Source organism: Nothoprocta perdicaria, unplaced genomic scaffold (assembly GCF_003342845.1).
Source record: "Nothoprocta perdicaria isolate Ctin4 unplaced genomic scaffold, notPer1 scaffold_74, whole genome shotgun sequence".
NCBI classification, from domain to species: domain Eukaryota; kingdom Metazoa; phylum Chordata; class Aves; order Tinamiformes; family Tinamidae; genus Nothoprocta; species Nothoprocta perdicaria.
The window spans coordinates 1,899,318-1,914,806 of record NW_020456021.1 but is presented as its reverse complement, the minus strand read 5'-3'; the positions used below and the strand labels follow the sequence as shown (position 1 = coordinate 1,914,806).

General features: G+C 37.5%; 1 protein-coding gene across 42 annotated transcripts in view; it reads right to left on the bottom strand.

The window, feature by feature from the left end:
• Positions 1-5,466: 5,466 nt before the first annotated feature.
• Positions 5,467-15,489, bottom strand: part of LOC112957610 (regulating synaptic membrane exocytosis protein 1) — a 192,057-nt gene continuing 182,034 nt past the window's right edge. For all 42 annotated transcript variants that reach the window (XM_026051286.1, XM_026051288.1, XM_026051287.1 and 39 more), the window contains 5 exons: positions 13,926-14,067; positions 10,517-10,629; positions 7,638-7,739; positions 6,461-6,600; positions 5,467-6,097 (listed from right to left, as the gene is read on the bottom strand). In XM_026051286.1, the coding sequence (XP_025907071.1) occupies positions 5,879-6,097; positions 6,461-6,600; positions 7,638-7,739; positions 10,517-10,629; positions 13,926-14,067 (716 nt within the window). In that variant the 3' untranslated portion in view covers positions 5,467-5,878. The remainder of the gene's footprint in view (positions 6,098-6,460; positions 6,601-7,637; positions 7,740-10,516; positions 10,630-13,925; positions 14,068-15,489) is intronic.

Below are 15,489 nucleotides of genomic sequence, written 5' to 3'. Positions count from 1 at the left end.
AATGTTGAAAAGCAGCATTGATTGCTAATGGACATCCAGTTTTTCTAAGCTATAGCATATGAAGGACATTTGTAGCCTTGTTCTAAATCCAACTTCCTCTCATCCAGTGACAATTACATTCTTGGTCCTTCAAAATCGTAAGTGTCTTCCACAAGTTGTAAGAATGGTTTTGAAGTGCTGCCTTCAATTTTAATCACCATCATGAGCCTTTTTTGAGTTGACCATTGATTCCTGAGAATTCAGGAGTCGCTTGTTTAGTCTTAGAATATATCTCAGTGAGAAAAATTGAGTACTTTCTAAAATTGGCAAATGAAGTTCTTATGCTATCTCTTGATTCCTGTTGCTGGAGCTTTAGCAAATACCAGCTCAAAGAGTGGATAATGCTGCTGTTGGCTTCCAGCAGACTTTTCTTGGTAACTAAATGTTTAGGAAACATTTATTTTCWGACACTCCCCCCTCCAATACACAGACATCATTGTTAAACTAATAATCAGTCTGTTTTGTCCTTACACATTAGTGTAATAGTACCATGGTTGCATTGCAGACACTTTCTGCAGTATGCGAATACAGATATTAAAACTGTTCTTTTTTTTTTTTTTTTAAGAACATACCATAATATTTTAATTAAAGTTCTCATTTACAATACTTGCTGTATTCACAAAACCTTAGTATTTTAGGGTCATATTATTTGAAAAGATTTCTTAAAATACCTAGGACAATCTTACTGACCCTTGTATGAGTAGGTAGCCTTGCTCTAAATGGGATTATTCCAACTTTTATAGGTTGTACTGTAGCATGTGCATGGCAACTCTAGTCTGTGGAGAACTGCTGTAAAGAAACAGCCTGGGCAAGCCAGGCCAGACAACAGTGACCAGGACCACCGTGGGGATACTGGAAACACAGAGGTGATGACAGTGCTGCCATACTTGCTGGCAGATGTAGGTCTAGGACACATTTTCTGTATGAAGAAAATTTTTTTAGATGGAGATGTTACAAACTGAAGAAGACCATAGTGTGCTGCTTAGGTTTGTGGGTAAAGAGTTCTTGTTTGGCTGCAGCTGAAATTTAATGRCAAGTTTTAGTATGGAAAGACATTGTTTTCTCATACTTTCCAGTGCAGGATGCAGGACAAGATGTGATATTGGCATGTCTGTCTCGTATTTAGAAACCTCTCAGCTGCATTTTCCACATTTATGCTCTGCCCTTTATGTCTGAAATGGCGAATTACACCTATCCCCATTTTATTCATAAGAGAATGCAGGTACAGAGAGAATAGTACTCAGGTTTTCAAAATCAATCAGAAGCCAATGTCCATAAATGTGAATAAATAAATAAATATATATAAAAAAAMCCCTCAGCTGACTCACTTCCAGCACACTAAGAACTGAAACCTCCAGGACACTCAGCTTTTGAGCATACTTTTCAGGTACTAGAAAAAAATATAACTACAAATATACAGAATTTGACTCACCTGATTTGCTGCAGTAAACTGCCATCTACAGTCTGTAGTCTTGTTCCCTTTTAACTTTTCTCTTAGTTACTACTGGCACTGCGTGTTACACATTTTGACTGAGGAAGGCAGGATGTCTAACACTTAATATTCTGATGAACACGTCTGGTAGGAAATCAAAGCACCTGACAGGACGTACCTAACTCAGGGGCATTTAGTTAGACACCAGGCTGTGCATTCAGGCGATGAATCTTCCTCAGGGGTTAAACTACAGAAAGAGTAAATGCAGCTAACCTCCTATCCCTCAGGTAGGAAGAATCTGGATCAAAAAACACAGAAAAAGAAAAAAGATTTTGATGATATTCTGCTACACAGACATCTTTCATAACCATAGCACTTAACTACCAGCATATGTGGTCATCCAGTGAGAAAATACATACATGATCTATGTATTTCCTTTTCTTTTTTTCTTCTAGAGAGAAGTAGTAGGGCTGGGAGAGAGGTTTTATCTGGGAATTTTGTTAGGCTTGATATATGTTACTTGTGTTTCAGTCACTCAAGGCAGTCACAATACTCACTGCTTGAGTTGAGAAACCAAGTCCTTCCTTTTAACACCCATCTACTTTATTGCCAGTGACTTTCTACAGTGTTTGCAGCCTTACAATAGAGTAACATGGGATGAGTGGTTGGTTCCTTTTAACGGGAAGAGCCACATTGCCCTCTGGCCTGCCTTTCCTCACTTAAGGCATAGTAAGTGTATTGAGGCCCGTAATCCTTTTGGCCAGAGCTAAGCAGGCCATACACAGTAGAGTGGTGACTACAAAGGAGCAAGCAGAGAACAGCCACAGGTAGAACAGCAGAGCTCAGAAAGGGTGAGCTATGGGCTAGTAGTAAAATCTTGGAGTGTGCAGAACATCTGACGGCAACTGAAGAACAGATCCACTCTGAACTTTTCTTCACATTGGCTATAAATATATATATATACACATATATAGCATACCTAGGCTTGAGCTTGACTTTTAAGTCTGTAATTAGTGAAAATAGTACAAGACTGTGTATGTGTAATTTCTCTGGGAACTATGAAGGAAGGTGGTGATTAAGTTTGGTTGTTCTGCTTGCTCTCAGCAATGGTCTAGGCCCAAAGCTTTTTCGCCTCCCACAAATGAGACACTAAATCTACATTTTGATATAAATTCTAGAGCATTTACTTATCACAAGGAAAATATATGCCTGTTTTCATCTYGGGAATTATGAGCTTAGTACCTTTGTTTCCCCTTCTGCGAATTATGTTTAAGGCAAGAACAGAGTTCCCCAGGGAATATCACAAGAGAAGTTGATTTATTTTCGTATTATAATCCCAATATTCAGCAATGAGCTTGTAAAATGCAGCAGTCCCTGGAAAAGGAGAGCARCACACAGCTTATCTAGCACAGTCCACTGCTTCTCCCCTGAATTTTTATGCATTTATGATCCCTGTTGATCAGAAACACCATAAAATGGTTCAACATGTTATTTGATGACACATTTTCTAGGGGGAACTGAAAGAGCTAAACTGTATTTATTGCTCAGGATCAGAAAGGAAAAGATATCCCAGTTTTGGACACAATATCCAAATTTAYGATTTACAAAAGTGAGGGCTTTTGCCTGTGATGAGTTCTATGTTTAAAAAGAGCACTCCCAGCACACAGAGGCAGAAATGTAGCATTCCTTTTGTTCAGAGATTTACCATGTTTAATTATTCATTTTTTTCAATAGATTAACCATGTATTCAGTTAAATAAAGTAATTAACAAAAGTGTTCAAAGTGAGGCAATACTGTCTTCAGGTTATTTTAAAGTTGTGTTCAGGTATCTGTGGGACATGGAAAACTAAAATCAAATGAAGTACATAATCTTTGCTTTTCTAGTAGTAAAAATTAGTGCCAAATTCTGCTCTCAGGTAAATTGTTATAAAGTGTAATGACATTACACAACATTGGCATATTTCTGGATTTAAATAAGTGCAGAATATCAGAAAATGTTCTTATGCCTTACAAGCTCAGCACACACCCAGTGCCTAGTTCCAACACATACTGCTCAGCTGACCTAGAGTAAGCAGATGCAGTATCACTCAACCAAAATTTGCTGACATCACCAGAAGGTAATTTGGCRAACTGACTTCAATTTGCCTGATTCAATGAATGAGAGCACAATTTGGCTCCTTTCTTGGTGCAAAGGAAACCAGCCAAACATGACTTTCACCAGGCCTCAGTCTTTGGCCCCAGATTTCAACATACGCTATTACATCAATCAAAAGAACCACAGAAATTACTTATCATTTTACTGTTCCTTAACACATTTCACACAGTCCTGCGGCGAGCAGAATCACAGATGAACCTCAGAACATACAGAGAGCACAACTACTACACTGGACATGAAAAGGAAATTTTATTAAACATGTTTACATAACATGAATTGGAAGTTCATTTAAAAGCACAGGGGAGTGTTAAGACAAGTGGTCAAAATAGAAAGATACTATTGAATTATAACTAGTTGGTTTTTGGCCACTAAGACAGAACGGAATCTAGTAGTAGTGCACCAATGGTTGAGTTCTTCCTGCTCAGCAGGTCGAGCAGTAATCAATCTGTGCCCTATGGAAAGATGGGCAGAATAATTCCGACGTKTTGAATAATAATAAATAGTTCACTTGGTGCAGGCAGTATGTCTATGAATTAAAACCTAGTGTGTACACAGTTTCTACATGTGTTACAGCCCCACAGTAGGAATCTACACCAAAATATTTATTAGAAGGAATTTGGTCCGTACTACATCACGTTTTCCATAGGGTAAAAAATAAAGTCCATCTATAGACATTTAGCACCAGACTCACAGACCTAGCCTGGCTAAAACCTGCAAAATGTCTATAAGAAAAATGGATGGCTTAGATTTCTTGGTTACTTCAGTATAGTAATTACGAGCAAACTGTACAAGTACATGCAACATACAAGCTGGTCTATGTGGAGCTAACATACATTATTAAATAACCTTTTTCATTTCTTTTTACAAAACGTGCATGCAGCTTTGAACAGTTCCAAGTCATGCTGCTCTATTTGTGTGATCACAAAATTGAATGGCCTGTAAAAGGAAGGGAAACATATCAATGCACCTGCAGAGTCTGCAGTTTTTAGCACATTTACAGAAAATCACAAGGGATTTCAAGGCCAAGAACTCAAATGAATAAAAAGCAAATTGAAATTTGACTTTATTTTTTTTCTCCAAAAAGTAAGATATCTTGCGTTAAAAAATCAAGCCTTGTGCTTGCATCAATCTCAAAGAAATGTAAACTAAAATTTGATAAAAACATTAGTAAGTGCAGAATATTTCAACTGGAATTTCCAGTGAAACATTGAACAACTCATACCATGCTCTATCCAGGGCAGACAAGTGTGTCTGAAGTGACACACATCAGAGAAGCCTGGGTACAGCTGAAAGTGTCATATGCTCAATCCATTCCTGGTCAACATTTTGGGAAGTCAAATATACATTTATACACAGAAATGTAACTATTTCCTCTCCATTTCTAGGAGGAAAATTGCATTACCAGTAACATATTCAATGTCAAAACTATGACTAAAGCTGCTTTTTTACCAGTCTCCAGCATTAGTTGCAGAATTCTTCAAAATTCTTCCATGCAAAACAACATAAACATAGAAGTTATTATATATAATGCAAACRTATCTGCTTTTTAGAAAGAAAAAGTGGCACTGTGATGATTATTTATTTCTAAGAAGATAACCTTGGTTGGTCATTTGCTCTGGGTCTCCACAAGAAAGACTCTGAAGTATCAGAACCGAGAAACAATTTGAACTGGAATAAAATTGTGGCTGTTGAACACTTTAAGCAATGCTTATAGAAATACACTTCAGCCCTTTTTTTGTTTGTTTGTTTGGTTTAGAAAAAGAAAGGAAGGGTCTCTGTTAACATTGTGAGGCCTTCTACAAAACTAAGAGAATCACATGGCTTAAAAAAAAAAAAAAAAAGAAAAAAGAACTAGTGAAAGTAACAAGTACAGAAAAACTGCTGAAACACCAGGAAGATAACACTGCTTAAGGGCTCTGTCAAAATGTGAAAAATACAACATTGTTAACAGAGTGAAAGCTTCCAGTTTGACTAATTTTTGACTTGATTAGAATCTAAAGGTCCCTCTSTCTTTTATTTTTTGGATCGTTATACGCATCAGTGACAGCTGCTAATAGATTGACTGTATGTATGTGATACACCTTCTTTTCTGTCAATTTAAGCCATCTTTTAACAAACAACTCAGACATATTTTTGGATAATTACTACAAGCAAAAACAGAAGTGATTGTCTCTTTCCAACAGTGTTTTTGATGGTGTGATCTGGTTCCACTTGTTATCCTGGGTGATGTTTTTATGAGACAGCACCTGCTATTATGATCTAATGCAGGGAGGCCCAGTTGAACTCTCCAGAGATGACTGGGAAGCCCTGCGTGTCAGGGGAGTCAAGGTTGGATCCACTAGCGATGAAGGTGGAAATAATTTATACCAGCCTATTACCACGCTGGACAGATCAAGTTCCTCCAGAAGGATCTGGGCAACTCCCATGAAGCATTTGTGATCCATTCGGCCATAATCTCCCCAAACTATCACCTGTAAGAACAGAAATGCAGGTTCAGCATTGTCTCACAATCTGTACTCCCATGTGCACTCCTACTGTATTTCATTATGGGTCCTGTAAGGAAATTGTTATTCTTAAGAGTGAACGATTGCTCCTTCCTGTAGGAAAACCTAATGGCAGGACTGAAGAAAGAGTCAACAAAAGAGAAATGTTTAATACAGCCAGACATTTCACAGGTCTGGAACCACAAGCCACAAGGATGTGTTTGCTGGTATTTATAAAATTAAATGCTAAGAAGTGAGTTGGAATGGGGTTACTCATRTTGCTTAAAGTTAAGTAAACATGTACATGCTTTACTAAATGATAGCCTAAAATGGGATTAAGAAGCAACTGACCTGAAGGACTTTCCCCTGTGGACTTTCATCAAAAACCAGTGTCTGTTGGTACAAAGGATCAAGGGTCTTCCGTGCAATTCTTGTCTTCTTCTTAGCTATGCATGCCCCATTTTCTAATAAATACACTTTGACATACGGAGCTGCAAACAGAACATCATGAATTTTATGTTTGGACATAAACCCTTCTACATTGCACTTATCAGCTGGAGGACAAATGCCATAAAAGGAAGTAGACTGGAAAGAAAATGACACACGCTATCTTCACTATATAATCTGAATGCAATTACATTCATTAAATAAATGACAGAGAGCATAAGAAATCAGTTTGATTTTATAAATCTTGAATTTAATGATCCAAGATGTTAATAATAACAATTCTGTTTCATGTCCGTTGATTTAAAAACACTTTTGTCTGCCAGGAATTAGTTGTCACCGTTAGTTACTGTGAAGTTTCTGTGTATGTCTGGGGGTCAGAGATATATCAGAGACTCTGATGTCAAATTGAAAGGAATGTTAAAACTAAGACATTCAGATAAAAAGGATATTCATTGCTCTCTCACTTTAAGCTCCAAAGCAGGCTATAAAGTACCATTTTGGCAAAATGTGCTCTGAGAACAATTCTTCCAATTGTTTTAGTGGCTGTGGTAGAAGTCACAAATCTCTTCTAATAAAGATTTTTGTTAATAACTAGAGTTTCAAAATAATTTTCTTACTAAATCCCATTCAWTATAAAAGTTATTGGCACTGGTGCAACCTACTATTTTGAAGCACTGTTGTTCCACAGAAGACCTTGGCATGTGGCTTTATCACCCTGTTTGTTCAAACCACTTCCATCTGTTTCCATCTCTTATTTTGGAAAAAAAATGCAAAGGACTTCATCTGCAAAGCCTCTTTGACAGATAAGATTTGCCTAAGATATGCAGAATACTTCTGCAAACATTCCTTCCAAAGGACATATTGCATTGTCGAAAATCATTCCTTGAAATGTTGCATGCAATTAACAGATATAAGGTGGTAAGATGTGAACATAGGTATAAAGGATATATCCACTGCTGAAAAGCAAATCAAACAAATGCCAATGTGGTGACAGCTAATGACGAGCTCAAAGGTCTCCAATCTCCTGTTCATCAGGATATTTCACATTCTCGATTTACAGTCACATACTATCTTCCCTTACCTGGGGTCGACTTGGAGCCAGGTTTTTGAGTGAGGCCCCGAGCTCTAATGACTTCTACTTCTAATTGGCCCTTTTTATCCACCATCCCAATCTGAATATCACCTGAGAGGGAGAAGAAAGAAACTCACATTTAGAGAAGTATGGCTTAAGGGATAGGCTATGAGAAACAGARAGACTAGTTAGCTGGTTGTCTGCTAGGTGATGCTGTGCTTGTCACTTCTCTTTATTCCTTACATTTTTTCATCCTTAAAATAGGAATAAAGACACATATGTAGGAAGCACTGTTCGCTCTTAGTAAACAGCTTATAGAAGAGACCAGTATTGATGCTGTGATCCAGGGAGGGAAGGAAGCTTTAAAGCAGAGCTATAAAACACCCAATCACCTAATTTTGCATGGATGAACTAYGGAGAGACTTCCTGCCTAGGACAACTGTTGTTGTGGGCTAGTCCTCTACAGTAGTCCCACTCTCATTGAACCTAAAGGTGGTTCAGAAACCACCTAAGCTGGAAGCTTCTGCCTCCAAGCTGAGATGCAGGAGCTGACAGTATGAATGCTCCTCATCTGATGCATCAGGAGGGACAATAAGTGAAACAGGCCAACTTGGTAAACCTCAGGAATTTTAGTTGTCTGATAGCATTCTCAGTGTAGGCAGAAAAGCCAAGCAGATGAGGCACAAGGTGATAGTGCAGCTTCAGAGAACGATGTGCTGCCCTCCAGAGTCCATGATGTCTGTTCCTCTAAAGGTCTCTAAGAAGTGCAGGACTGATGATTTTCCCTGTATTTATCAATATTTGACACCCAGGCTGGTGCAATAAAATCACTCAATGTGCTCAAAAACTCATCTGCTTTCTTACATAGACCACTGAGTAGCCAACCGGTCATCTCGCTGGCTGAGTTCTGCCAAATGACATTTATAGTTACAGCTGCATGAAAGCAAAGCTGCATAGTCTGGGACTAAGTTCTCTTCTGATCTAGACTACTAAAAGACAACAGAAGAGAGAATGTCTTAACGATGGAGTCATGCTCAAAACATCAGATCTCCTTATCATCGCATATATTGGAATCAGCTGAACAGGTTTCTAATAAGTGACTTAGCCTCAAAAATATACAGTATGATGTGTGCAGCTATATGACACTTGTTGCAAACAAGCRAACAAAAAGTTTATATCCATAAACACAATGATTTAATAATATTATATATCTAATATGAAAGCCCTGAAATAAAGTTATAAGCACTCCCAAATCACAGATTTTGGGATTTTCAGTTTTAAAAACACTACGTTTTGAAATTAAGTGGGGATGAGATTTTCATGTGCTTGTCTAACAGTAGATTGAAGAAGTGTTTATACCTTGGCACTTGAGGTATGACAGAGCAACAAGGAAGACTTTTTCTTATCTCTCAGACTTTCCTTGAATAAACAGAGTTCTGTGTTGCACTGAAAATAATCCCTAGGAAAATTGCTGTGAACCGTTTTAAGAGCACATCCCAATGTTGCCTGGCGGAATAAAACCTACATGCTACAGGCAGGCAGCAGGGGGAGCAGCAATACAAACATTTCCAGAGCATCACTGACTAAAGGAGGCCACACCAAAGAGCTTCTGAAAACTGTAAGAAGCACTTCCGAGTGCTTTTTTGGCCCAAAACTTTGCTTGAGCCTTTCGTAAGAAAACAACTTGAAATAAACATATTAACATATTATAGCATACTATAAACATCTGCAGAAAAAATATTTGCACAGAAAACAAAATTAAAATGCAAAAACAGATGGATCTAAATGTTTATTTATGCCGCTAATCCATATTGACTGAGCCACTTAGGTTCTTCTTGGATGAATAATATCACAAATATCTTCTCTTTCTAAGTAAAAATATGTATGCATTTATAAGGTTTGGTGCTTAATAATGTGCTAGGCAAGCCACAGCTATTTGTGGAGTAATCAAAGTGTTCTCAAGAAAGTTTCCTTTTCATTTTCAAGAGTTGGGGGGAAACACTCTTTTCCCTGATTTTTCTTCCCATCTTTCTTTCCTTCCTCTGAAGCATCTTAGTGGCTCTTCCAGTACCTAATCTGAGACAACTTTACTGGAACATTGACCATTTATAATTTCCAACAGGAACAGTATGATTCAAGCAGCAGAGGTGACAAGAACTCCATAGTTTGCACCTTTAGTATGTAACATTTGAAGCATATCTAAGAATTGCTCACGTACTTATCAAACTCTTAAAAAAAATACTTTTACAGTGTTATGCTGCTGCACAGCTTATACCTTATTTGTAACCAGTGTAAAGTTAATGCTATTATGGAAATCTTGACTGGTTTCTGATATAGAAGCAATCCTATATAGCCCCAAGCAGCTGTTGTAGAAAAGAATTTCTGTCTTTTTCATTAAAAACACTGGCTTTATCAACAACTGATATTTGGGCACTGCAACTGATATTTGGGCACTGCAAATGGGGACTGAAATATCAAATTCTAGAGTTATTTCAGGATGAATGAAGCTTGGGCAAATGCAGCACTTGGCAAGAAACTATCACATCCAATATAATCTGTGGCAAGGAAGTATAAATTTTAAAGTGCTGAGATTCARCAGTAAACTAAGATTGGAGAAACCACAATAACTGTGAGTGGGAAGCAAAGTGCAACCAATGCCTATTTCAAAATGCAAGTGAGAGGAGCAGGCACCTCACATACGGATCAAATCCTGCTTTTCACCTCAGTTTGGCTGCCAGTGTTAGCAGTATTAGCAAACAGGACATTCATGATTAAAGTGAAGGAAGCCACTGCGTAAAAGTCTTTTGGCTCCTGTAGTCTGGCAGTGTGTATTATGTTTCAGTTAATGACTATTACTCATCTAACATAAGAGAATATATTATTCTTACCCATGGCAGGGGTTGCTAGTGTTTGTCGGCCTACTAACTGTGCAGGTCCAAGTCCATCGAGGAAATCACTAAATTGACTGTCAGCACCCAGCCGTACTCCAGGGAATATTAAGCTGGAGCAAAATAAAAGCAGGTTAAGCATAAGTATAGTAATAATTCTTTTTGTCTTGCAGAATTTTCTCTAAAGTACTTATTATAGAACACAATTAGCCCAGGATATGTAATCATAAATTGTCCTGCAAAACTAGGAACAAGCTATCTCCTGTGGACCCCAAAGAAATCTAAGTGAAACTTCCACATATGGAAACAAATGCAAGTGCTGTTGGCCAGGGAGTTCTCCAGGAGCACTGAAGAGCCTGACAAGTGAATAAGCTAGGAATGGCCTTGTATTATAAAACAGAAAAAAGCCTCACAAGATTTAATATACTTATTGAGCTCAAAGTACAAGATTATATTCTGCTTGAATACACAGGCCATGCAAACATTTTGTGAGATGCTTCTGGTACTTCAACATTGGTTCCTCAATTCAGCTGATTCGGAAATGTCAGTTTTAGAATTTTTGTGCAATCTTATATGGATTGCCTACTGTGGCTTCCTGAAATCACACACACAAAGGATTTCATTTAGTCAGCATTTTCTGATGATTTTCACTATGGGAACACTATGAAACATATTTGAAATTCTAGCAGACAATTGAAAAAAGGTAGTATGGAAAACATATGATTTTGGTCATCTGCTGTGGTTTTCCAGTCACTCTATGTTTAGTCCAAGTTTAGGCTAGGATTTCGGTATTTTTTATGTTTGCAGAGCTCTGTTTCAACTAGTATGTATCTGAAAGAGGTGAACTGGAATCCAGAAACAGTCCTGGATCATCAGCAATCAATGAAGGATCAAAATGAGTGCCTCCAACATTTATTCACATGCAGGTTTGTTTATAGTAACTTTACTTGCAACTATGAAAACTGAACCCATCAAAAATGACGATGAAATATCTTTGTTCACTTTGTTATCTTTCTTCCAGACTTTTCCCTCACTCTCAGCCAGTAGAATTGTCTACATTCTCTTCCTTTTCCAGTTCCATAGTCCCTACTTCCTTTTAAATATTTCCACATGCTTTTCTCCATTCTCTGCATTTCTGCTTGCCCTAACTTTCTGCCTGTATTCAGCGTAGCAGGACACTGTTGCTGTTGATCATTTCTCTAGAGCAAATGGCAAAGGATCGCAACTYGATTCAAAAGAATCCAATCTTTTGACAAAGCAAACATGCCACAAGAAGAAGTATCATTTTCTTTCTCCATATCATTTATAAGGATGAAAGTTACAAAAGACCAAATAAAAATGTATGTCCCATAAACTGTGAAATGCTGACTGCACATCACTCCACACTGAAATTTCTGCATTCTGGAAAGCTTGATTTACCTTGCATACTGTCTTATCTCTATACATACATCCAAATCCCAACTAAATCAGTTTGGATATACAGGGAAAACTAATGTATATAAGGCAGTAAACAGGAAGGCAGTGCTACTGTGGATTAAATCTAAAGATAATGCCATTCCTTAGCCAAAATATTTTGGAACCCAGATCTTGATGTCAATCAAGCTGACACCTAAAGGTCCTTCAGGACACAAACTGAATTGTCATGCACTGGCACAGCAAACATATTCTTCTTCAAGCTGCTTTCCTGGTCTTATTATCTGCCTACCATAATGTCAAGAGTGAACAGCACACTCAACCAACTCAAATATTAAGTTCTTATTGATTTTGATGGGAAGTGATTATAAAGTAGAATATTGTTTTATTGATTGTCTTTCTTATAAGAATCTATGCATTCTTCAATAATTCTTACAAGAATCAATGCAATCTTCATTCACTATGGAGTAAATCCAGAGCTGTTCTAAACTCACATGAGTCTACAAAATTGCAAGCTTGCAGAATACCTGATGGTCAATCTTGAGTAAAATCATACAATTATAAATTTCAATGAAAGACCTCAGAATTCTAATTCTTCTAAGTCACAAAGTACACCACTACGAYGAACATATTCCTCTGGCTTGAATCCTTATCCCTTTTGCCTGTGGTTTTCTATTCTGTTTAAGGTATATTTTTCTTCAGTCTAGAAAATTACATTTAACTCTTTGCTCTTTAATTCAGGAAGTTTTGTTACACTCTGCCTTCTTAGGCCCACCCTCTTAGGATTCCTATCATACTGCTAGACAATAGTCTTCTTTTCATGTCACTGGTCTTGGAAAAGGGATGTGGATTTTCTCTTGGATCAAGGACAGTAATTAGATTTAAACTCTTGCTCAAATTGGGTTTGGAGGCAGAAACTAGTTGAGGGCCAGAAATCAACCAGAAAAGATGGGAACTCTACCAGACAAGAAGCCTAGGATGAAAATAAAATCAAAGGTTAGGGAACTGTTGCCAAAAGTATGAATCTGAAAGGCAAGACAACGGTGATCAGCTGACAGGAAATCTAACATACGAAGGTACTGAGAGCGGTATGGAGGCTTGTTAGAGGCATCTGGCTCTTCAGTGCTGGATTCCCACCTCTCCCATATTTCTGAGTAAGGAAATGGGCCAGTCCCCAGCAGGGTTACCAGTTTATTGGGGCCTCACCAGTTCTAGTCCACAGCGTAGATTTGCCTACTCCTGTTTCCACTTTGGGAAACAGCAGTCTTCTCACTTCTAAGAATCCTCTAGTGACCAGGATGCACTTGCAAACAAGGCAGAGTCTCACTAAAATCTGTGAGGCGGCTGAAATATTCATACATATTTTTGTGGCAAATCTGCCTTTGTTCGCCTTTCCTACGTACTTAGTTATGTCAACAGTGAATTAAAACAGCTGCCCCATTACCCACAGTTGAGTGCCTGATTTTAGCTGATGGTGCCATTGCATGCTGGTTTTAAAGTTCTCAATAAGAGAACTGGACTAACTCCAAGCTAAACTTTCTTTGTATACAGTATTACTGAAGGAGTTTCATATCGCAGGCTTTACATACCACATCTGAAGTTTAACTCTAAATTAATCCAAACATAAGCTAAAGGAAAACTACCCCTATGTTTTTCTTTGAACAATGTTTTCTGAATTTAGTTCTTTCTYGGGGAACAAAATACCTCAGCGATGGTATGGCAGGCAAAATGTGACTCCTTAAGAAGTGCTCTCTCAATTTCAATTTCCAAGAAATTGCCTAAATACTTAAAATAATTTAATTTACAAACATTTTCTCAAGAGGAAGAATTTGGACATAAAGCTATTCAAAGCAAACAATGCTGGGACTTCTATTCACAGACTAGGTCTTCTTATTCATATTTCATCAGTTTTCTTAAAAAGACTTTTTTAAAAGTTGGAAAAGTTTTAAAAGTTTAAAAACTTTCCCAACAACACTCATATTTTAATGCTACTTACTTGCCCTCAGAGCTGTAACTATTTATGCTGCCATCAGTGGATTCCCGACTTGGCTGTCGAACCATTCGACTTCTCATTTCTGCTGCCATCCCTGTCTCTGTGCTTCTTTGTATCGTGCTCTTTAGTTTCTTGTTGCCAGCCTCTGAAAGCAGAGAAAGAGAAGTGGTGGTTATAGTAACAGTCTAGCACAAAGTCTCTCCTTATAATTTTTCCCTAACAATGATGATCTGACTTCACCATTACTATTCAAAAATGCAAACTCAAAAAGATTAATCTAGTCAAAGAAKGAATGTTTCTTCTTTGTCTGTAATCTGATGATGGCTTCTCTTTAAAAGGAGATGGCAGCATGAAGAACTTTCTTTGGGTAAACTGTTAGAAATAGTGTGCCATTAATATCCTTTATGCAGTCAGAATGTAGACAGGGTAACTGTGATAGTGTTTGATAACCATATACTTGGTGTCTCTAACCACCTTGCTACTTCAGTTGGGTGACCACAAAAAAAGTTAACATACAATTCTCATTGAAAAAAAAAATAGAAAAAAGCAAAACTGTCCAAGCATTCAACAGAAAAAAAATGTTAACTATAAAACACTTAGCATTAAAAATAAAAGATGTGTTGCAATGCAGTTTTTTTCTTTTTGGTCCATTGTTTTCACCTCTGAAATTCTTCAAAGTCAAACATGAATTTTATGTAACTTCAGATCTTAGCATACTAAGTAGAATTAACTCTCTGAAAATCCATTTGGAAGACAATGGATTAGATAGGATCAACTTGCAATYGAACATTACAAAGCAGTGTAATTCTTGTCAAGTTATTTAATGACTCGATTAATTTGGAGAAAATTCCATCACATTCTTTAAAAAGAAATTTGAGGTTCACTCGGAAAATTTCAATTTACCCTTGAGCAAGTAGAGGTCCCATCCCATTCCAGGGTAGTTCTAAGCTCAAGATGCAGGTTTTAATTTAAAAACAATTTAGTTGGTACTTTGGAAAAAAAGAATTATTTCTGAACAATAATGATCACTCTGAAAAATGTTTAACTAAAATATTTCTAGCAAAGTGTCCATGTAATTTAATCATGTGTGTTGACTACAAACTCAATKTCCTGTTTGTTTCCATTCAACCGGTAGTATTATTCTTTTTCAGGAAGAAATAGAATTGACAAAGTTTCACATAAATGCATGTAAAAACCTTCTTCAATGTTTCTCCCATTCATGAAGAGTGCTCTTTGATTCACTGTCACCAAAGTCTCTACTTCCCTTTCAGAGTTTGCTTAGGGAAATTACCCTCCAAATAAATGCCTCTTCCATCCCCACCTGCTGTGGAGGCTGAATGGCTCTGAAAACTTTTCTGTTTCAAACAGGTATAGTTATGCCTGAGGCTATAACAGATCCTGACTTCTCTTCACATTGAAGTCAGGGATTTGGTAGTGCACCCTGGCCTGCCCCACTGTGCAGAAGAGCTGGCCGGGACCTTCAGGTCCACAGACCTGGTAGAGAGCAGGAAGAAATCACACAGGAGAGAATAGCTTTCTCTCTCCATAGGTTATCACAATAACATCT